This window comes from Myotis nattereri (assembly GCF_964212035.1).
Source record: "Myotis nattereri genome assembly, chromosome: 4".
In the NCBI taxonomy this organism is placed as follows: domain Eukaryota; kingdom Metazoa; phylum Chordata; class Mammalia; order Chiroptera; family Vespertilionidae; genus Myotis; species Myotis nattereri.
In genome coordinates, this window is record NC_138079.1 from 110,820,843 (window position 1) to 110,843,597 (window position 22,755).

The following is a 22,755-nucleotide window of genomic DNA, read 5'->3' on the forward strand; positions in this document are numbered from 1 at the left end:
AAACCCTAAAGACTTCACCAGAAAACTACTGGACTTAATAATAAATGAATTCAGCAAGGTAGTAGGATACAAAATCAACATCCATAATCTGATGGCATTTTTGTACACCAATCATAAACTCTCTGAAAGAGAAACTAAAAAAAAATCAATTTACCATTGCAAAAAAAGGAAAAAAAAGGAAGGAAGGAAGGAAGGAAGGAAGGAAGGAAGGAAGGAAGGAAGAAAGAAAGAAAGAAAGAAAGAAAGAAAGAAAGAAAGAAAGAAAGAAAAGGAATACCAAGGTATAAACTTAACCAAGAAGGTAAAAGACCTGTACTTGGAAAGCTATAGGACATTAAAAAATAAATAGAGGAAGATACAGACAAATGGAAACGTATATCATGTTCATGGATTGGAAGAATTAACATAATTAAAATGTCTATACTACCTAAAGCAATCTATAGATTCAATGCAATTCCTATTAAAATACCAATGGCATACTTCACAGAACTAGAACAAATATTCCAATAATGTGTATAGAACTACAAATGACCCTGAATAGCTGCAGCAAACCTTGAGAAAGAAGAACAAAGTTGGAGGGATCACAATACCACTTATCAAACTATACTACAAAGCCATTATAACCAAAACAGCCTGGTACTGGCATAAGAACAGGTATATAGACCCATGGATCAGAACAGAGACCCCAGAAATTGACCCAAGTTATTATGGTCAATTAATATTTGACAAAGGAAGCAAGAACATTCAATAGAGTCAAGACAGTCTCTTTCATAAATGGTGTTGGGAAAACTGGACAGATACATATAGAAAGATGAAACAAGACCACTACCTTACACCATACAAAAGAATAAACTCAAAATGGAAAAAAGACTTACATGTAATGCATAAAACCATAAAAATCCTAGAAGAAAACATAGGCAGTAAAATCCCAGACACTTCATGTAGCAGAATTTTTGCCGATACATCTCATAGGGCAAGAGAAACAATGGAAATATAAACAAATGAGACTACATCAAAATAAGAAGTGTCTACACAGCCAAAGAAACTACTATCAAAATAAAAAGGGAGCCCACTGTATGGAAAAACCTACAGATGTGTGTATGGTGGGTGGCTTCGTGAGGCCTTTTGTCATGGTTTTCATGCTTAAAGGTTCATCAATCTTCTTTATCTCTTCAAAGAACCAGCTCCTGGATTTATTGGTTTGTCTAATTAATTAATTAATTAATTAATTAATTAAATTTGTTTAATCATGAAAAATCAACAAACAAGTGCTGGTGAGGATGTGGAGAAAAGGGAACACTAGTTCACGTTTGGTGGGAATGCAGACTGGTACAGCCATTATGGAAAACAGTATTGAGTTTCTTCAAAAAGTTAAAAATGGAACTTCTGTTTGCCCTAGTGACCCCATTTTTGGGAATATATTCTAAAATCCCTGAAACACCTATTAGAAAGAACATAGCAGCTAAGATTTGAAAATAGCCTAAGTGCCCATTAGTAGATGAATGGATTAAAAAGATGTGGGATATGTACACAATGGAATACTATGCAGCTGTAAAAAAGAGGGGTCTCTTATCCTTTGGGACTGCATGGATGAGCCTGGAGACTACTATGCTAAGTGAAATAAGCCAATCTGAGAAAGAAAAAATCACATGATCTCACTTATTTGTGGAATCTAATGAACAAAATGAATTGACCAATGAAATAAGACCTGAAACATGGAGGCATAAAATAGATTGACATAGATTGGTATGGGGGTTGGGGGGAAGAGGAGAGAAACCAAAGAACTTATATACTTACTAGAGGCCCAGTGCATGAAATTTGTGCATGGGGTGGGGCGGGGGGGGGGGCGCGGTTCGTCAGCCCAGTGTACACCGTCTCCAATCTGGGACCCCTCGGGGGATGTCTGACTGCCTGTTTAGATATCCGGCAGTCAGATATCCCTCTCGCAATCCAAGACTGCTAGCTTCTACCTGCTCACCTGCCTCCCTGCCTGATCACCCCTAACCTCTCTGCCTGCTGCCTGATAACCCCTAACTGCTCTCCCCTGCTGGCCTGGTTGCCCCTAACTGTCTCTCCTTTTGCCCCCGCCACCGTGGCTTTGTCTGGTCCTATTAGCATATTACCATTTTATTAGTATAGATAGGCATAGCTGATGGACACAGGCAATAGGGTGGGGAGGGTCAGGGCTGGCAATATATATTTTAAAAAAGAAAATGTCACCAGTAAAAAAAGACAGTACAGCTGTTGCTTGGGGGTGGGGTTTGTTTTGCCTTCATCATAATGGTGACCCCCTGATCTCCATGGGGTCCCACCGCAAGCAACCCACCTACGTCTCAGTCATAGATGGAAACAGTAGTTCTACTGCAATAGCTTTTGTTTTTCAGATAATATGCTCCTAGGCCCAACTCCAAGGGCAACAGGTGGTGAGCTTCGGGAGTCCAAGTGGTGGCAGGGTCTCTGTGATTCCATTTCTTTTTCTGAAACACCACCACACAGCCCAACAGTGGAGAGCTGAATGCAGAAACCTGTGCTCTGTCAGGCATCTGCTGCCTCAGACACTGTTCACTCTGTTCCTGCTCACCCTGCTGGGATGTGCCTCCCCGCGGTCCCCACAGCTCTCTGTTCTTCCTGCCTGAATGAATCACAGACTTTCTCCCCTTTCCAGGCCTAGCCAAAAATGCCCACCTTCAGGGCTGCATCTGAGGGCCATCTTCGCTTTCCTCCCTTCTCATCTCCCTTTTTATTCCCCTTTACAACCTTTAGATGTTTCAATGTGCGGATCTCTCAGACATGCCTCTGCATTGAGCAAGGAATTCTTTGTTGAATTTTAATTGGTAAACTGATTGTAGTTTCGGGGAGAGAGGCCACGGGGATGTCTCATGTCGCCATTCTTTTGACAGCCTTTGAGAATCTATATTCATCAGGGATATGGGCCTGTAATTCTTTCTTTGTAGTGTCTTTATCTGATCCTGTGATTAGGATAATGCTGGCCTCATAAAAAGAGCTTGGAAGTGTTCCTTCCTCTTAAATTTTTTGGAAAAGTTTGAGGAGTATAGGTGTTAGTTCTTTTTTGAATGTTTGTTAAAATTCCCCTGTGAAGCAGTTTGGACTAGGGTTTTTGTTTGCTGGGAGTCTGACTACTGCTTCAATTTCATCAGTTGTTATTGGCTTATTCAGGTTTTGTGATTCTTTCTGATTCGGTTTTAGAAGATTGTATTTTTCTAGAAATTTGTCCATTTCGTCCAGGTTGTCCAGCTTGTTGGCATATAGTTGTTCATAGTTATTTGTATTTCTGTGGTGTCAATTCTTCTCCACTTTTTCCCCCCTGATTTTATTTATTTGGGTCCTCTCTTTATTTTTTTCAAAGAACCAGCTCCTGGATTTATTGGTTTGTTTAATTAATTAATTAATTAATTTAATTTAATTTTTGGTTTCTATGTCATTCATTTCTGCTCTGATATTTACTTCCTTATACTTCCTTTGGGCTTTTCTTATTTCTCTCTTTCTAATTCTTTTAGTTGTAATGTTAGTTTATTAGAGGTTTTTCTTATTTCTTGAGGCATGCCTCTGAGGACTGCTTTTGCTGTGCCCCATAGATTATGGGTTGTTGTGTGTTCATTTTTGTTTGTTTCAAGATGTTTTTTTATTTCTTCCTTGATTTCATTAGTAATCCATTCATTGTTTAATCACATGTTACTTAATCTCCATGTGTTTGACTGTTTTTGAGTGCTTTTATTGTAATTGATGTCTAGTAGTATGCCATTGTGATCCAAGAGGATGCTTAAGATGATTTCAATCCTATTTTACCTGTAGAGACTTATATTTTGTCCTATCATGTGGTCTATCTTTGAGAATGTCCCATGTCAATCTCTTCCTTAAATTCTCCAAGAGCTTTTTATACATTTATGTGCTCCTATGTTTACCAGGGTTATATCCTTTTGTTATATCTAACCCTTTAGTATTATGTAGTGGCCTTCTTTGTCTCTTGTTATGGCCTTTGCTTTTAAGTCTATTTTATTGCCACTCCTGTTTTTTCTTAAGTTTCCATTTGCATGGAATTATTTTTCCATCCCTTAATTTTCAGCTTGTGTGAATCTTTCATTCTGAGGTGGGTCTCTTGTAGACAGTATATATATGGATCATGTTTCCTTATCCATTCAGCTAATCTATGTCTATCATTTGGAGCATTTAATCCATTTACCTTTAAGGTTATCATTGATAGGTGCTCATTTACTGTCACGTTTTCTTTATAGCTATGTTCCTCTCTTTCTCTTTTTCTTCTTCTTAAAGCACTTCCTTTCACATTTTCTGCAATGCTGGTTTGGTGGTAATGTACTCATTTACTTTTTTTTTTTTTGACCTGGGAAGCTCTTTATTTCCCCTTCAATTTTAAATGATAGTCTTTCTGGATACAGTAGTCTTGAGTTCAGGTCCTTGTTTTTCATTACTTTGAATACTTCATGCTAATCTCTTCTTGCCTGAAGTTTTTCTGTTTAGAAATCAGCTGACATTCTAATGGGTACTCTCTTGTAGGTAACTAGTTCTGTCTCTCTCTTGCTACTTTCAAGATTCTTTCTCTGTCTTTAATGTTTGTCATTTTGATTATGATGTGTCTTGCATGTGACTCTTTGTGTTCATTTTGATTGGACCTTCTTTGCTTCCTGAACTTGTGTGACTTTTTATCAGGTTAGGGAAGTTTTCTGTCATTATTTCTTTAAACAGGTTCTCTATTCCTTGCTCACTTTCTTCTCCTTCTGGATAACCCTATGATGCAGATGTTGTTACATTTCATGTTGTCCCAAAGTACCTTAAACTATTCTTCTGTTTTTTACTTTTTTCTTTATGCTGCTCTAATTGGGTGTTTTCTTCTATCTTTTCTTCCAAGTCACTTAATTGATCTTCTGCCTCAGTTATTATACTTTCGTTTCCTTCCAGTGTATTCTTAATGTCAGATATGTTATTCTTCATCTCCAATGGATTCTTATTTATGGTTTCTATTTCTTGTTTCATGCTGTTGTAGTTCCCTCTAAGTTTCTTAAGTATCCTTATAACCATTGCTTTGAACTCTATCCTATCTAATAAAAGACAAAAAGGGTAATTGACTGTACCTTCGCTATGCTTCCCCTCGGCTAATCAGGGTGATATGCAAATTAACTGCCAACAAAGATGGCGGTTAATTTGAATACGTAGGCACAATGCTGGGAGGCAAAAGGGGAAGGATGGAAGAAGCGTCCTGCCGCTGACGGTGATCAGAAACCAAGGCGGCAGCCAAGAGCCCCCAGCCAGTGATCATGGGAAGCTGGGGTGGAGCTGGCAATTGAGGGGAGCTGGGGGTCCCCTGCCCAGGCCTAATGACTTGGCCACAGGCGTTAGGCCTAGGCAGGGGCAGAGTGGGAGATTGTGGAGAGCTGTGGGTCCCCTGCCTAGGCCTAATGCCTCAGTGAGAGGCGTTAGGTGTGAGCAGGGGCGGTGCCAGCGATCACGGGTAGCAGTGTGGAGCCGGCGATGGTGGGAGCTGGGGGTCCTCTGCCCAGGCCTAATTCCTTGTTCAGAGGCATTAGGCCTGGGCAGGGGCAGAGCCGGCAATCGTGGGGAGCTGGGGGTCCCGTGCCCAGGCCTAATGCCTGAGCCACAGGCGTTAGGCCTGTGCAGGGGCACAGCCAGTGATTTGCGGGAGCAGGGAGGGAGCTGGCGATGACTGGGAGCAGGAGCAGAGCTAGCGATTATGGGAAGCAGGGGTTGAGCCGACGATTGAGGGAGCTGGAGGTCCCCTGCCCAGGGCTAATGACTTGGCCAGAGGCATTAGGCTTGGGCAGGGGCCAAGTCGGCAATTGGTGTGAACTACAGAGGAAACACCTTTTCTGAGTGCTCATTGGCTTAGCTCCCTGTATGCCACTGGTAATAATCTTAGTAACTTGGGTAATAAGAATCCAAATAGGTGATCTAGGGTTTTTCACCACACTCCTGGAGAAAAAAAGGAAGGTCCGCTGCTGGAGGGTTAAGAAATGTCATATCCTGTCCTAGCTGGTTTGGCTCAGTGGATAATGCCTTGGCCTGCCGACCGCAGGGACTGGGTTCAATTCTGACCAAGGGCATGTACCTAGGTTGCAGGCTCCTCCCTGGCCGGGGCCCAGGTCAGGGCTCATGCAGGAGGCAACCAGTCAGAGTGTTCCTCTCACTTTGATGTTTCTCTCTGTCTTTCCCTTTCTCTTCCACATCCTCTAAAAATCAATGGGAACATATCCTCAGGTGAGGATAAAAGAAATAATAAAGAAATGCCATATCCCACGAAAGACACATCTTGAAAATGCCTAAAGAAAGTTGTCATTTATTCACGGTAGAGGGACTGGAGTCCATGAAAACACCTTGGTGGCTGCGGTGACTGGCAGTGGTTGCAATAGCGGGGTGATGGGGCTAATGCAGGGGTGGGCAAACTTTTTGACTCGAGGGCCACAATGGATTCTTAAACTGGAGCGGAGGGCCTGAACAAAAGCATGGATGGAGTGTTTATGTGAACTAATATAAATTCAAAGTAAACATCATTACATAAAAGGGTACGGTCTTTTTTTTTTTTTTTAGTTTTATTCATTTCAAACAGGCCGGATTCGGCCCGCGGGCCGTAGTTTGGCCATGGCTGGGCTAGTGCCTTCCCCTGATCAGCCCGGTCGCCTCCCACAAAGGGAGGCCAGACTGTGTCTTAGGCCCACTCCCCTAGGGGAGCAGGAAGCGGGGAATAGGACATCCTCTGAGGGCTCCCAGTATGTGACAGGGTGCAAGCTGGACTGAGGGACCCCCCCCCCCCCCTCCAGTGCACAAATTTTTGTGCACTGGGCCTCTAGTATCTGATAAATTGCTTGTCTCCATTTTGTTTAGCTCTCTTTCTGGGTTTCCTCCATTTTTTACTTAGAGGGTGTTATTCATTGTCTCCCCAGTTTTGCTGCCCCTTTTGTATTTGTTTCTGTGTATTAGATCAAACTGCTATGCCTCCCGGTCTTCAGGGGTTGACCTTAATTAGTAAGTTTTGTGGGCCTCAGTGGTATAATCTTTTAGGTCTCCTGAGTTGGTTGTTCTAGGAATGTCCCTTATGTGAGTTATTTGGACTCTCCTGTTGTAACTGGGCCTTAAATGTTATTGTCCTGCTTGTGGGAGACATCTCCTCTCAGGCTGGCTGACTGTGAGGCTCATCCCAACCACATTGTGTGAGCTGTTGTGTAGGTGCTGCTAGGACAAAACAAAGCACAAAAACAAAACAAAACAAGAAACAAAACAGAAACATATAATAGACCCCTACAACCACAAAAGCAACCCCAAAGGAAGAGAGAATTAGGATGAACAAAAGAGAACCATAATAGAAAATAAAAAAAATACAAGGCGAAAAAAAGGGAAGGAAAGGGGATATGAAAGCATAGAGATACAAGAAAATAAGAATAAGGAAAAGGGAAAGGAAATGTTATAAAAGAGGAAAAAACTGTGCAAAGGAAAATAGAGGAGATAGAAGATAGACAAAACATTAGAAAAGAAAAACAAAGACAAAGGTGGAGGAAGAAGAAAAATCAAGTAAGAAAAGGAGAGGAAAAAATTAGATCTATGAAAGAAAAAAGAGAGAATAAAAGAATAAGAAATCAATAAGAAGAAAAATGAAGACGATAAAAAAAAAAGTAAGGTGGTGTTCTCTTTTTTTCTTCCTAACGCTCTCTTCCTTTGTGGTTGCTTTGGTGGTTGTAAGGGTCTGGTGTATGTTTTGTTTTGTTTCTTGTTTTCTTGTGTTTTGTTTTGTCTAGCAGCACCTGCAAAACAGCTCGAACAATGTGGTTGGGAGTTTAGTGCCTCCTGGGAGCTCTCCTTGGATCCTGCTCTTCCGATGACTGAGGCAGACTCTTTTGTTTGCCAATGCTGGACCCCCCGGGAGGTACTTATGTGCTAACCACTGTCAGAAACTGTCCTTCTTTGGTTCTTGGCGACCAGTTTGAAGCTTTAAGTGATCCACAGTTTGTGTCTTTCTCCACAGGACATGCCTGCATGTGGGAGAGGCCCAGTTGCGCTCTAAGGCCAGTTTGTTAGCAGCAGGGACCTCAGGGCTGGGTCGGCTAACTTTTCCAGGTTCCCCAGGCTCTGCCTCTGCTTGCGTTCACCTGCCAGCCAACTGTCTATCTTAGTACTCAAAAGTCTGTTTTTGAAGGGGCTTTAGGCAGAATAGGGAGTCTAGACATCTGGGTCTTCCATGAGGGGGAAGTGCCATTCAGATTTCAGGGAAAGTGGGTGTGTTTCCCCTTCCCAGAGCGACCCCTTGTAGAGTGGCCCAGAATATTTCCCTGCCCACTGCTGGACAGAGATCCTCATATACAGTCCAGTGGGATCAGCTGGAAAGCTGGAGTTTTCATCAGTTAGGTTCCTGGGTTAGTGAGGTAGACAGCTCTACCCCCGATCCAGTGACTGGTGCTTCCTGGAACTGATCTAACCCCTAGGCTTGGCTTCTGCTGTGCCTCCTCTGCAAAGTCAAGATGCAGGGTGTGGCAGACAGGCTCCTGAGGGTAGGGCGGGCTGTGCCACTTAGGATGGGTTTCTCCTTTTCCTGAGCTGTGGCCTCAGCGCCTCTGAGGTAAAATGGCCATTTCGGTTTGGGGGATATGACTGATGTATGTCTCCCAGTCACCTCTTTTCCACAGCTCCCCACAATGCTTCCTACCTCAGCCTCTCCTCAGGCACCTTCAGTCCACACTGCCCTCCCTCCCCTGAAGTCTCAGGTAAGTAGCTGCAAATGAAAATCTTGTGATCTGGGTTTTCAAAAAAAAATAAAAAGAGGAAAAAAACCTGTGGCTTTATATCTGACCTGCTCCAGACTCCCTGGTGGCCAGCAGCCCTGCCACCTTTCATGGCTGGATGTGAGGTGGGCTGCTGATCTTGGTCTGGTGCTCTGGGCTGTGGAGCCCAGCCTGGGTTCCGGGCCTCAATGTCTTCAGGGAAAGGACCCTATCATAGTTGAGAGGTCCCTCTTCACTCTTGGCTTGCCACCTGTGGAAGCTGGGTCCAGGCCCTTTCCCGATCTCACCCTTCCTACCAGTCTCCAGGTGTTTTCTCTCCCTTCGTTATATGTCTTCTCCTCAAGTGGAACTCAGCTGGTAATTCCCGGTGAATTTTTTCCAATTTAGTTATATTTCCAGTCTGTCTGTTGGAGGAGGTATAATAAAGGTCTGCCGATATGGCCACCATCTTCCTCCTCCTATCTATGGATTCTTCCAGGATTTTTATGGTTTCACGATTTACATTTAAGTCTTTTATCCATTTTGAGTTTATTCTTGTGTGTAGTATAAGTGGGTGGTCTAGTTTCATTTCCTTTTTTTTCTTATGTGTCTGTACAATTTTCCCAACACCATTCATTGAAGAGACTGATTTTACTCCATTGTATACTCTTACCTCTTTTGTCAAGTATTGATTGACTATAAAGGTGTGGGTTGACTTCTGGGCTCTCTGTTTTGTTCCATTGACTTATAAACCTGTTCTTGTGCCATTACCAGGCTATTGGCATTACAGTAGCTTTGTAATATAGTTTGATATCCGGCCCTGGCCGGCTTGGCTCAGTGGATAGAGCGTCAGCCTGCGGACCGATGGGTCCCAGGTTCGATTCTGGCCAAGGGCACATGCCTGGGTTGCGGGCTCAATCCCCAGTAGGGGGTGTGCAGGAGGCAGCCGATCAATGATTCTCTCTCATCATTGATGTTTCTATCTCTCTCTCCTTCTCCCTTCCTCTCTGAAATTAATAAAGAAATATATTTTACTATAGTTTGATATCCGGTATATGATCCCTCCAACTTTGTTTTTCTCAAGATTGCTGAGGCAATTTAGGATCTTTTTTGGTTCCCTATACATTTTTGGAATATTTGTTCTAGATCTGTGAAATACGGCATTTGTATTTTAATAAGAATTGCATTGAATCTATAGATTGCTTTAGGTGGTATGAACATTTTACTGATGTTAATTCTTTCAATCTATGAACATGGTATATATTTCCATTTTTTTGTATCTTCCTCTATTTCCTTCTTCAATGTCTTATAGTTTTCTGAGTTAAGTTATTCCTAGGTACGCTATTTTTTGTTGTTGTTGTTGCAATAGTAAATTGGATTGTTTTCTTAGTTTCTCTTTTTGAGAGATCATTATTGATGTATAAAAGCGCCACTGATTTCTGTGAATTAAATTTGTATTCTGCTACTTTGCTGAATTAGGTCTGATAGTTTTTTGGTGGAATCCTAAGGGTTTTCTATGAACAATAGCATGCCATCTGTGAATAGTAACAGTTTACTTACTCCTTTCAATTTGGATGCCTTTTATTTCTTCTTATCTGACCGCTATGGCTAGGACTCCCAGTACTATGTTGAATAACTGCCCATTGAGTATGATGTTGGCTATAGGTTTTTTAATATATGACATTTGTTATGTTGAGTTATGATCCCTCTATTCCCACTTTGCTGAGAGTTTTTATCATAAATGGGTGTTGGATTTTGTGGAATGCTTATCTTCATCCATTGATATGGTCATGTAATTTTTATTCTTCATTTTGTTTATGTGATGTAGCACATTTAATGATTTGTGAATATCATACCAATTTATTGCATTCCCATAATAAATTCCAGTTGGTCATAGTGCATGATATTTTTAATGTATTGCTGGTTCTAATTTGCTAATATTTTGCTGAGTATTTTAGCATGTACTAGTATGTTCCCATAAGGGATACTGGCCTGTAATTTTCTTTCTTTGTAATGTCTTTATCTGGCATTGGCATTAGGATAATGCTAGATTCGTCAAAAAGGCCTGGAAGTGTACTCTCCTCTTGGATTTTTTTTTGAATAGTTTGAAGAAAATAGGTGTTAGTTCTTCTTTGAATGTTTGGTAAAATTCCCTTCAGTATTATGTGATGGCCTGTTTTTGTCTCCTTTTCCTCCCTGGTATGCTTTATTAGTCTACTAGGGCAGCCACAAACAAAATGCCACAAACTGGGAAGTCTAACAATAGAAACTATCTCATAATTCTGGAGCCTAGAAGTCCTTCAAGGTGTGGACAGGTTTGTTCCTTCTGAAGTTTGTGAGTAAGAATCTGTTCCAGGCTTCTCCCCTAGCTTCCAGTGGCTGCTGCCAATCTTTGGCTAGGACTTCCAGTACTATGGCTTCTGCTGCATTACTCCAACCTCTGCCTTCATCTTTCCATGGCATTCTCCCTGTGTATGCCTGCTTTCGTCTCTTATTATGGCCTTTGCTTTGAAGCCTGTATTGTCAGATATGTGTATTGCTTCCCCGGCATTGTTTTTTTAAATTTTCATTTTCATGGAATATTTTTTCCATCTGTTCACTTTCAGTTTGTGTGAATCTTTTTTAAAAAAATATATTTTATTGATTTTTTACAGAGAGGAAGGGAGAGGGATAGAGAGTTAGAAACATCGATGAGAGAGAAACATCAATCAGTTGCCTGCTGCATACTCCCTACTGGGGATGTGCCTGCAACCAAGGTACATACCCTTGACAGGAATTGAACCTGGGACCCTTGAGTTCACAGGCTGACGCTCTATCCACAGAGCCAAACCGGTTAAGGCTGTGTGAATCTCTTGTTCCTGGGTGGGTCACTTGTAGATAGACTATATATAGGTCATGTTTTCTTATCTGTTCAGTTACCCTGTGTCTTTTAAAAAATCCTCACTCAAGAATACGTTTTCTTTCTTTGTTTCTTTTTTCCTTTCTTTGTTTCTTTCTTTCTTTTTTTTTTTTAACATCAAGCAACAAATGTAACAAACATGGTTGCTTTTTGATCAAGTATAAGTTTTTTAAAATTGATTTTAGAAAGAGAGAGAGGAAGGGAGAATAAGAGAGAAAGATAACCATTGATGTGTGAGAGAAACATCATTTGGTTGCCTCCAATACACATCCTAAACTGAGCATTGAACCTATAACCTGGGTATATCCTCTGAATTAGAATTGAACCCTCCCCCACCCATCAATTCATGGAATGATGGTTCAACCAATTGAGGCACACTGGCCAAAAGTACCCTGTGTCATTTGATTGGAGCATTTAATCCATTAACATTTAAAGTGACTATTAATTTGTATGTATTTATTGCCAATTTATTTTTATAATTATGTTTCTCTTCTTTTGTTTTCCTTTTTCTTACTGGTTTGGTGGTAATAAACCCCTTTAGCCTTTTCTTTTCTGGCAAGCTCTTTATTTCTCCTTCAATTTGAAATGGTAGCTTTGCTGGGTAGAGTATTCTTGGGTGTAGGCCTTTGTTTTTCATCACTTTGACTATTTCATAGCATTCTTTCTGGTCTGAGATGTTTTTATTGATGATGACATCTATGAGTTAGATGGGCAAGGAACCCAACCCAGCACAGGGTACCTGCTGCTCTCACGCCAGTTCTCTTTCCTTAGCAATGCCATTCAATTTCTCTTTTTATGACTCTGGTCTACTGAGAGCCACTATTGTCCCTGCTAGAGCCGAGAGTGAGTGATGTGACTGAGATTCTATGCACTGGCCCTTTAAGAAAGCCATTTCCCTTCTTACCAGGGAAAGTTAAATTCCTGCTGATTTCCTAGTTCTCCAGGCTAGGGTGCCCAGCTTGGGGCCGAGGCCACTCCCTTCTCCAGGGGGAATCTCATTACCTGAGATATCCTTCTGGATGCTCTCCTAGCACACCTGGTGTAGGGCCAGCCTTTTTGTGGCTCTTCCCTTTCTACAGGTTTTGTTGGATGTTACTCTCAATCCTTAGTTATAACACTTCTGTTCAAATAGTCTTCAGATAGTTATTCGGTTGATTTTCCCATACTTTAGCTACTCTTCTGATATGGTCCTGGGAGGAAGTAAGTGTAACTTCCATCTACTCTGCAGCCATCTTGAACCCCTTCAAAAGACACCCTTAAAATAGCAGCAGAGTAAGTGGGAGCTACACTGACACACTCCTAGGACTAAACTGAAATTACAGCTAAAATACAGAAAAACCATCCTGAATAATCAACTGAAGACTAACTGGAGAGAACCATAATAATCAAGGACATAAAGTAGAGTCACATAGGGACTGGTAAGAGGAGAGGAGGCATGAAAGGGCTGGCCACTCTCCCATAGACAGCAACTGAAGTTCCAGAGAGATATTTCATCTAGGAGGGAGGGTTTCTCATTGAGAACTCTGGGGTCTAACCCCAAAGCTGGGCCTCCCAGTCTAGAGAACCATAACTGAGAAGGCCCACACAACATCTGGGATAGATGGCTGGAAATGCAGGCACCCTCTTAAAGGGCCAATGAATAAAATTTCTTGTGCAGCCACATACCTTGGGCTCTGGCAGAGGGAGGGCAGAGTGGACTGGAGCTGTGTGAGCAGAATCCAGATTTGGGGTTAGACCTCAAAGGCAGACACCCGGGTTTCCAGTGCTGAGTCATCCCCTCATACTCCAGAGGACATCATTCTCGGGCAGACCTTTACCATCCAGGAAGCTTTTGCATTTGGGGGAAGAAGTTGCCCCAACCTGTTGGAAAATATCTTTCCCCAGCCGGTAGGCAATAGCCCAAGGCTAATCAAGAATGAATAACAATCGGATTGCAGGCAGAGGCAGATCAGAGACTTTTGAGTCATTGCCTGATATAAGTCAGGACCCAGGGCTAGGAAAAGCTAACCTTGATCCATATCCTGGTCCTTTCCAAAGGCACCCATCCCCAGCAGAGGGAGCCGCTAGCTGTGGGTCGCTGATAGCTCCAAAGAGGGTACTCAGGGCCGGTTACACACAGCATCTGACATTGTCCTGCACTAGAGATTGGGAGCCATAGCAGAGTTACCTAGTACATAGACACAAACCCAAGCAGGAACCAAAATGGGAAGACAAAAAACAACAGTAAGCCCTAAATGAAAGAACAAGAGAATTCTCCAGAAGAAAAACTAAATGAAATGGAGATAATAAATTTATCAGATATAGTGATCAGAATAATGATGGCAAGGATGCTCAACAGCATGAGAGAAGATATAGTAACTATGGAAAAAGACCAGTCAGAAATAAAGAATGACATACTAGTAACACTATAAAGAACACATTAGAAGAATACACAACACAGGGGAAGCTGAGGGTCAGAACAGTGAATTAAAATAATAAATGAAATAAATTAATTAAATTTTTAATTCAATAATAGTGTGGACCGCTACTATAGACTTTATAAACACTGTCCAACAAGCCCTCCCCCGCTTCCATCCAACAGGTTAATTAAACCTGGTGACTACAGTATGTTAATAATAACTCAATAGAGCTATTTTTAAAAAGCAGAGAGAGGATTTTATAATCCAAATATGATGCAAACTAAAATATGACATAATTTTTATTATTCAGAGATTTTAAAAAAATAAAATTTATTTGACCCTAATAATTATATTTTATCCTGCACTGATTTAGTAAAATAAAATTACATTTCTCTTTCTGTGACTGGATATAAATTATTTGGTTCTACAACAAATTATACACACACAGTAAATAGGCTTATAAATTTTTAGAATCAGTCTGAAACATGAAATCAGCCTAAAATATGAAAATTTAATAGAATGCATTTGTTTTTTCCTCATTTTGATCTTTCTGGGAATTTGCCTTTCTTTTATCTGTGTGACACTTAAAGCTTAGTGTCCCAGGGAACTTATTTAATATCCAGTTTAAGTAAAGAGCTCAGTTTCCTCATTGGGAATAAAACTGTGATAATATTAGCTAACTCAAAGAGTGCTGGGAATATTCAAAATAATGTTAAGCTATTTTCACATAGTAGGTGAGTGAGTAGTAGTAGTAATTCATTCAAAATCTGGTTGTGCTCTTCATGAAATTTATCTTGGATTTTATTTTGAGGCTTCACCCCTCCCTCCCCCGCCCCAGTCTGTGAAAGTAACTTTGGTACACAAAACACTCAACACTCAAAATGGCAAGCCTGTCCACTGGAGGATAAACACGTTTTTCTGATTTTCTTATCTAAGCTTAAATGTGGAAGTCTGGACAGGAATAGGTTGTGGTTAACAACATGGGGAGTCCCAATACTCACATTTTTTCCTGCAGTCCACATAGACGTTTTGAATTTCTTGGGTACACAGTCTTTTTACTTCATAGTCATCAAAGAATTTCCTGACACTCATTGCAAAGTTGTAACTGGGAAGCATCACTAACACATTACTTATGAAGACTTTAGTGAAGTAAGAAATTTCATTGCCTGTGATTTTTGGGTTGTGGGCACACAATGCAATATACAGATCATGTATCATAGAAATGTACACTTGGTTAATAGTAACCTTATTAACCACTGTCACCACAATTAATTTAATTAAAAATTAAATAAAAGAGGATAGATTAATTATAAAAAATGAACCTCCCATAATAAACTTCCTCAAGATAACTAAACAATTCTCAGATAATTACCAATCTCGCAGATGATCCCTGAGAAAACACTCATTATTTAAGTCACTAAGCTTATTCATCTTGATAGCTTGTAACATGGATTTATCAATTATAGAGTTAAAGAGAAGGGCACTTATCATGAAGGGAGATTTCAGAGATAGATTGTGGGTGAATTGACTAGAAATAGTGAGGAGAAACTGGCTGGGTGAGGACCAGAGAGAAGGACTTCGGGGGTGTCATGGCACCATGGTTTTGGCTCTTGCATGCTGGAGCAGTGGTCAGATTAAGAAACTTTGTGGTATCCATAAAAAAGATGGTGTTTAAAATGGAGAGGGATAGAACTCAGGAGTCAATATTTTGATATTGGAAATTTGTTTTTTTGTTCCATTGACCCTATCTGGCACAACAGGCTCTCTCTGGCATTGAATTTATTAAAGAAATAAAACTTACCTATGCTTTACATCAGTACAACCTGAAAATATTTCAAAGTACAGGGATGGGCTGGCTCCAAACTGCCACAGAAGCCTTTCACTGAAGTGCCAGTGGTACTTCGTACTAGTTGAGGCAGTTCCTGTGCGTCTGGGTTCTTGTACAAGATCTTATGTCCTCAATGAAGAATTTATAGTAATGTGCTCTGAAGACCATCAAGCCAGAGCTGGGAGGGTTGTAGTATCTTTTGAAAATTAGTATTGGGGGGACAGGCTCCTCTGTGCTGAAACAGGTCAGTGGTTGACTGATTGGAATGTAAGTTGTGTACTCAAAACTGAGGAGCTGTGAGTGAGAGGGAACCTATTGTCAAGCCCCATAGATATTGCTGTAATCAAAGAAGAAATTCTTCCTAAAGGACATATCCTTCCATTTCTTACAGGAAATTCAGTTCTGTTATAATCTGTGCGACTGTTGTATATGTGGTCTGTCATTTACCGAAACATCATATGTGGCACATTAACTGTAACAGGACAGAACACAGGTAGAATCTATAGGTAGTAAAAAAGTGACTGACAATACCACCACTGATTCAGGGAATGAGCACGAATGCATAACTCCTGCTTGGCTTATTATGCAGGGGCTCCAGTCTTCCTCACCAGGCATAATACCACTTCTTGGAGAAGACTGCAAAAGAATGTGCTTGGTCCACACACTGTTTCCTTTTGTGTAAGGCCAACACCTAAAGTTAGGGAATGAGTCTGGAAGCTCTTTTGGTAAAGTTCTACCACTTCAGGCAGAGCTAAAATGATTAACACAGTTCAAAGTTCATGTTTAAACAGAAGTTTAACCAAGGAATGTTCTAAAACCAAACAAATCCTATTTGTGATAATCACCAGCAGTCAAACTCTCTTCAAATTTTATAATCAGAGAAGGAAGACAGGGAGAATCTACTCAAAAGAAGGGAAAATGGTTTAATGATAACTACATTTGTTGCATATTTCCTTGTTTTCTTCAGAAAAAATCTCATTTGAAGGGTCAGGATGACGTGCTGCATTAAATTAGGCAGAAGTCAGCCCATAGAACCTCCCACCCTTCCATCTCCCTACTTTGCTTCAAAGTGAGTGCTGCTAAGATTTTAGAACTGAAGGACTAAGTCTGGGAGAGGGGGAACATTTCAAAGGAGATAAATGGTTTGCACACTTTTATATTGTAGTTTTTTACTCTTCTTTTTCTTTAATGAAACTAGAGTGATACCAAGCCCAGCTCCTTCAGATGGCCTAGTGCCTCTCTCTCTTCCTTTCTCTTCCCCATTTCCTTTCTTTCCCTCTCTCCTTCATCTTCTATTTTTCACATATTCAATAAATATTTGCTGTTTTCCAAAAAGCATAGTTTTTCAAATGCCTGGAAAGTAAGTGCTTAACAATTATTATTTTGTTCTCTAGCTCCTTCATCCTCATTTATTTAATATATTTCCTGGAGAAAAGGGAAAGTGTGGAAAGTCCTTACCAAGGAGGTGCATTATGGTATCAACGATGATGCTGAACACAGTTGAAAAGTAGTTAAAGAGGGTGAGTTTGATGTAGGCAGCAGTGCTACTAGAAAACAGGTAGCTTCCCAGGTACATGAGAGGAACAGTAGCCCAACCATACAGCATAAAGATCAGCATTGTGTCCAGAAAGTTGTAGTCTTCCACAAATGCACCCAGTTCGCAGTACTTGAACACTCCCTAAGACAAATGCAGAGTAAGGGCAGGTGAAGGACACAGTGCAACAAGGAGCCAAGCCAGACACTGAGGAGACAGCAAGCATTGCATCATTAGCACATAAAACTACTTATTACTTAAATCAGCTTACCCAGTAAAAGAAGCCGTAGCTTCACCCAGCCAGTTGGCTCAGTGGTTCAGCATCAACTCATGAACCAGGAGGTCACGGTTCCATTCCTGGTCAGGGCACATGCCCAGGCTGCAGGCTCAATCCCCAGTGTGGAGCGTGCAGGAGGCAGCCAATCAATGATTCTCTCTCATCATCGGTGTTCCCATCTCTTTCTCCCTCTCCCTTCCTTTCTGAAATAATAGCTAGTCTTAGCTTATGAGCCTGAACTAAATTACCTCTTCCTCAATAGAGGACTCTCATGAACAGAAGGACTATACTTTTATTTTCTGTTTTCTTCCCCCATTTGGAAAATATTACTTTTTATTCCCTACCCTGACCCCATGATTAAAGTAAAAGTAATTATGTCTGCCTTAAGCCCGACTCTGAATTTTCCCAGAAAAACAAATGACCTAGGAAGTAGACTCTTTCTCTACAGATTTTCCCTGGGGCTGCTGTCATATTATGTAACCTCTCTTGCATAACGCCACACGCTTAGACTGCCCCCAAGCCCCTCATATCAGGGGCCACCTTATTCATTTATTTCTTAATCCATTTGCAAATCAGACAAAGAAGCATAACTTTAGATTGCACTAGATTAAGAGGAGGAGAATTGCCAGAGCGTTTAAAGAATTTTCCAGAAATATGTATGATTATAGTTGGTAATTACAGTTTCTCTAAAGATAGCCAGGATGCCTCTTTGGAGCAATCACAGAATTGTTTAGCAAGGCTACTAGCAGAGGAAAAGAAGGATTAAAATAAGAATAGCCCCTATTAGAACCTTATGATGCTCTTAGAGGTAGTTTCTATTTAAGCAATAGTGTGTAAAGAAAGTATATGTAGAGAATGAGCCAGCTTAGGTGAAAGAACTTGAACAGCTATAACTACAGTTGTTTCCCCCATTCCAATTAAGAGGGTGAAATAAAAAGAAAAAATACAGTCAGAAAAATAGCAAGTAACCTAGCAGCTTTGTTCCAAGCCTTATAATGCTTAGAGATGTCTCAGAATCTATTTCAAAGAAAATTTAAATAGCTATTTGGATATATTGGATACATGGAAACACATATCCAATTTTTAGGTAAGGTATGACTCAACATGATAAAAGTGTAAATTCTCCCAAAATTACTCTAAATAGAAATAGAAACAGGTATTTTTGAAATTAGATAATCTAATTTTAAACATTACATGTAAAAACACACACCATGTCAAGATGGTCAGGAAATTCCACAGAAGATTAATGGGAAAGGTAAAAAAGGTCAATACAGAAAACATAATTAAATGTATTACAAAACTACCATAATCAAAACATTTTGGTAATGGAAAATTACAGACACATTAATGGAATAAAGAATATAAAATATACTGAAATGAGTATTAGTTGATATACATTTCAAATCAGTGGGAGTTGGCTGTCAAAAAAATATGGTAGAACAATGGGTTAGCTACTTAGGGAAAAAAGTGAATACTAACTTGGCTCTTTACTTAAAAATAAATTAATGAATGAGAATGAAATAGCAAAAAATAATACTAGCAAAGTAATCTGTGTCCAATGCATAATGGCCTGATTGAGAGAAAAGGGTAACTCCTGGACAAATTTCCAGAACTGTACAATGATGAAAATAGTGCATCTGAAGGCTTATGAGAGACATATTTCCAAAGAAACATTGAGCTAGCTATCCAAGTCCTTGGTGAGACCAGTATGAGATGAGCCCTTGTCTACCCTCCCCATGCTGTATCCATGCCTAAAGCATAGACTAGCTTACAAGCAGGAGTTCAATGTTTGCTGAATAAATAATTCTATGTGTGCAGAAAGGTGGGGATATAGTATATCTAACGGTCATCAAGACTGGCACACAGACCGCATGAGAGGGAAGCCTCACCGCACAGCGTCCCTGGTCACATAACACACGAGAAAAGTTACCTGTTCTTCTTTCCTGAGCCTTCCTGCATGGGCTCAGTCATGGGAAAAGGCAGAGGACTTCACTAAACCTCACCAACAATCTCCTGGGGTGGCTGGGAAAACAGTGTTGGGGGAAGATAATGCATCAGGGTTTGGAGTCAGCAACATAGCTTAATCCTTGTCTCTGACATATGAGCAGTAAAGTCCCCTGCTTTGTGAATCTGACCAGCAGAGAAGGGGTGAAATAGGAATCCTAGCTGCTAGGCAAAATGATATAATCTTGCCTCCTCTTGTTGAGTCCAAGAATGAGTCCAGTTGGTGGCATTTCATAGAATCAGAGCAGGGTGGAAGAGTATTCCACTGAAAACCAGGGACATTCAAGTCAGATAAGCAAGCAAAGCTAAGAAGCCATATAGACCACACAGTCTGAGAATCATTAAGGGAAATTTTGGGGAGAGAGAGAGAGAGAGAGAGAGAGAAGAGAGAGAGAGAGAGAGAGAGAGAGAGAGAGAGAGAGAGAGAGAGAGACAGAGAGAGAGAGAGAGAGAGAGAGAGAGAGAGAGAAAAGAAAAGAAAAGAAGAGAAGAGAAGAGAAGAGAAGAGAAGAGAAGAGAAGAGAAGAGAAGAGAAGAGAAGAAGAGAGAAGGACAGAGAGAACAAACAAAATAGAGGAGCTGGAGTAAGATGTAGACATGACCTTAACATACATTAGTAGTATATTATCCAGGAAGACTTTGAATGTATAAAAGACAATGAGCTTTGGAATAACCACAACCCGGGTTTGAAACTGTACTATCTGAGTGAAGTTAGGCAGGTAACTTATTTATGTGAGCCTCAGTTTCCTTGTCTATAAATATAATGAATTAACATCATTGTACTATTGAATGATGTAACACATAAAAAACATATGACAAGTAACTTTTCTCACGAGCCATAAATGCCAATATTTGTATAAGTATTAATAATGGATAGTCTTCTATATAGACCTATTAACTAGGAAAGGATAGCTGGGTGTGTCAGCCAAGCTTCAAGAATCAGAGAAAGAATGGATTCTCGACATGGAGATGAAATTATTCAGGGGTTTTCTGATTGATTCAATGTGCACTGAGTTACACAGGGGAGCTAGTAAAGCCAGAGACTCTGTCTGGAGTAGGTACCCAAGTTCCTGTGGTGAAGAATGAGAGGAGCATCCATTACAGAGGATGGTGATTTTCTCTTGTTACGCTGGCTGGTTGGTGAGCTGTGAGCAGAAGAGACTGGCAGGAGAACACCACTGGAGTCCTGCACTGTTGTGAGACAATGGAAGCCCCACACTGCTTTCTGCATCTTGGGACTCTTCTGTACATACTACTTGCTCACTACACTACCTCACCATCCCTGCCCCAACCAGCTTAGCCCCTGGCCCGTGCTGAGAAGCTGTTCTAGCTGGTGAGATCCTGGTTCTCCTTCAGAACCAATATTAGGCCCTGTGCAATATTCACAAGTTGTTGGAGCCAAATAGACGGAAAGTTTCTCTTTTTTCCTCCAACAACTAATTTTACCATTCTATGGTGGTCTATCCATTATAGTGGCAATTCGCATGCTATTTTATAATGATCTATTTCACTGCTGTATCCATTGCTAAACAGTGAACTATTTGAGGGCTGAGATGTTATCCTATTCGACTTAATTCCCCAGTAACTCTTGCAAAGAAAGGAGCTTTACCTCTTTTACTCCTGTGTTTACCCCTTGTAACTGCATAGCTTCATATCTTCCTCAACTTCAATATGCATACAAAAGAAGTTGCCAACTTCCTTAATGAGCAAAGTCTTTACATTAAAAGCTGCTGTACTATCCTTACATGTACATTCTTTAAGCCACTTTCTCAATGTCTAAAATCAGTTGTCTGAGTCAAAACAAGTTTTGCTTTGCAGACCTAGCCATCTTGAGTTTGAGGTATGAAAGTGTGTGTGTGGAGGGGATGGGGTGGGAGGGGGGTGTGGGGGTGAATGGTAGCAGGAAGCTTTACTTGGGTCTTGATTCTACCTTGTTTTCTATAGTCCAGTTTTACCAAAGGACACAGCATTGGGAAGTAATATGGGTAGTGAGAGACGAGTGACAAATAATAGTCCATCCTAGAGTTTTTGGCCAGGGCATCATGCTGAGAATTACATAAGAAACCAATTTGAGAGATTTTTCAAAGAAAAATATTTTCTCCAGCTGAAAGAATAAGAGGGAGAACATTTCCACAATATATTCTCTGACATAATTAACTTGTAAACTTCTTTACAAGTTTTATTTTAGGATACAATTACTTGATTAGGAATTTCTGGTGGGTGATATAGAAAAATTAGCCTTCATGTAACTTCGGGTAACACTCACCAGCAGTAGGCAGCAGGAAATGAAGTAGTAGATGAGATCCCACAGGAGAGCAGAAAGCCAGTAGGTGAGGACATAGACCCCACTCACAAACTGGATGTGCTTTGCCTTAGTGATTCTCTCAGTCACTGTCTGGAGGCCAAAGCTAGCGACTACAACAGCCATGCCAAATGCCAAATGTAATACTATATGTCTTCCTTCTGTAGGCCTACAAAGGATGAAATAAAAATTCAAATAAATGATGAAATAAAAGTAGAAAATGATGATTTCAGTAGCTATTTTCTTGTAATGGCCAAATTACAAGGGGATATATGAAGACTCAATTCCAATAAAAGGAAAATGGTACGCACACTGCATGAGAAACATAAAGAGGGAGAGGCTGAGGATTGTTGGAGACTTTAATGGAAGCACTGGGGCCAGAGAGTGACATGAAGAGGATGTTGTCTAACACTGCCAGAGATGTTGTAGCTGAATGATATGCCTCATTATTGAACAAAATAGTCAACATTGTTTTGTTTTTCCCAACGTCAATGGAAAAGGCAATAATGGAGAAGTCATTAAACTTTTTAATTCTCAATATGTAATTTGTTACATGACCTAGAAAAAAGAAAGAAATTGGTCAGTGAGTCAACACGTAATAAATCACCTACTTCTTATATTGGAGAAGAAAGACCAAGCATTTTTTTTCCTGTTCTTCTTCCAACTTCTCATAATTGTTACTTAAATTTTTTGTCTTGATTCTCAATAATTCTACCCCATTGTTACTCTCTACAATCTCACATTATACTCTACAACTTGGAAAAAACCAGT

General features: G+C 40.5%; 1 protein-coding gene across 1 annotated transcript in view; it reads right to left on the reverse strand.

Annotated features, from left to right (window-relative positions):
• The window catches only part of LOC308518601 (phospholipid-transporting ATPase ABCA3-like), a gene marked incomplete at both ends in the record, with an annotated part of 332,625 nt that overhangs the window by 38,327 nt on the left and 271,543 nt on the right, over positions 1–22,755 (reverse strand). Inside the window, 3 exons of the mRNA XM_081090312.1 lie at positions 17,326–17,545; positions 21,949–22,153; positions 22,296–22,542. Of these exons, the coding sequence (XP_080946438.1) occupies positions 17,326–17,545; positions 21,949–22,153; positions 22,296–22,542 (672 nt within the window). The remainder of the gene's footprint in view (positions 1–17,325; positions 17,546–21,948; positions 22,154–22,295; positions 22,543–22,755) is intronic.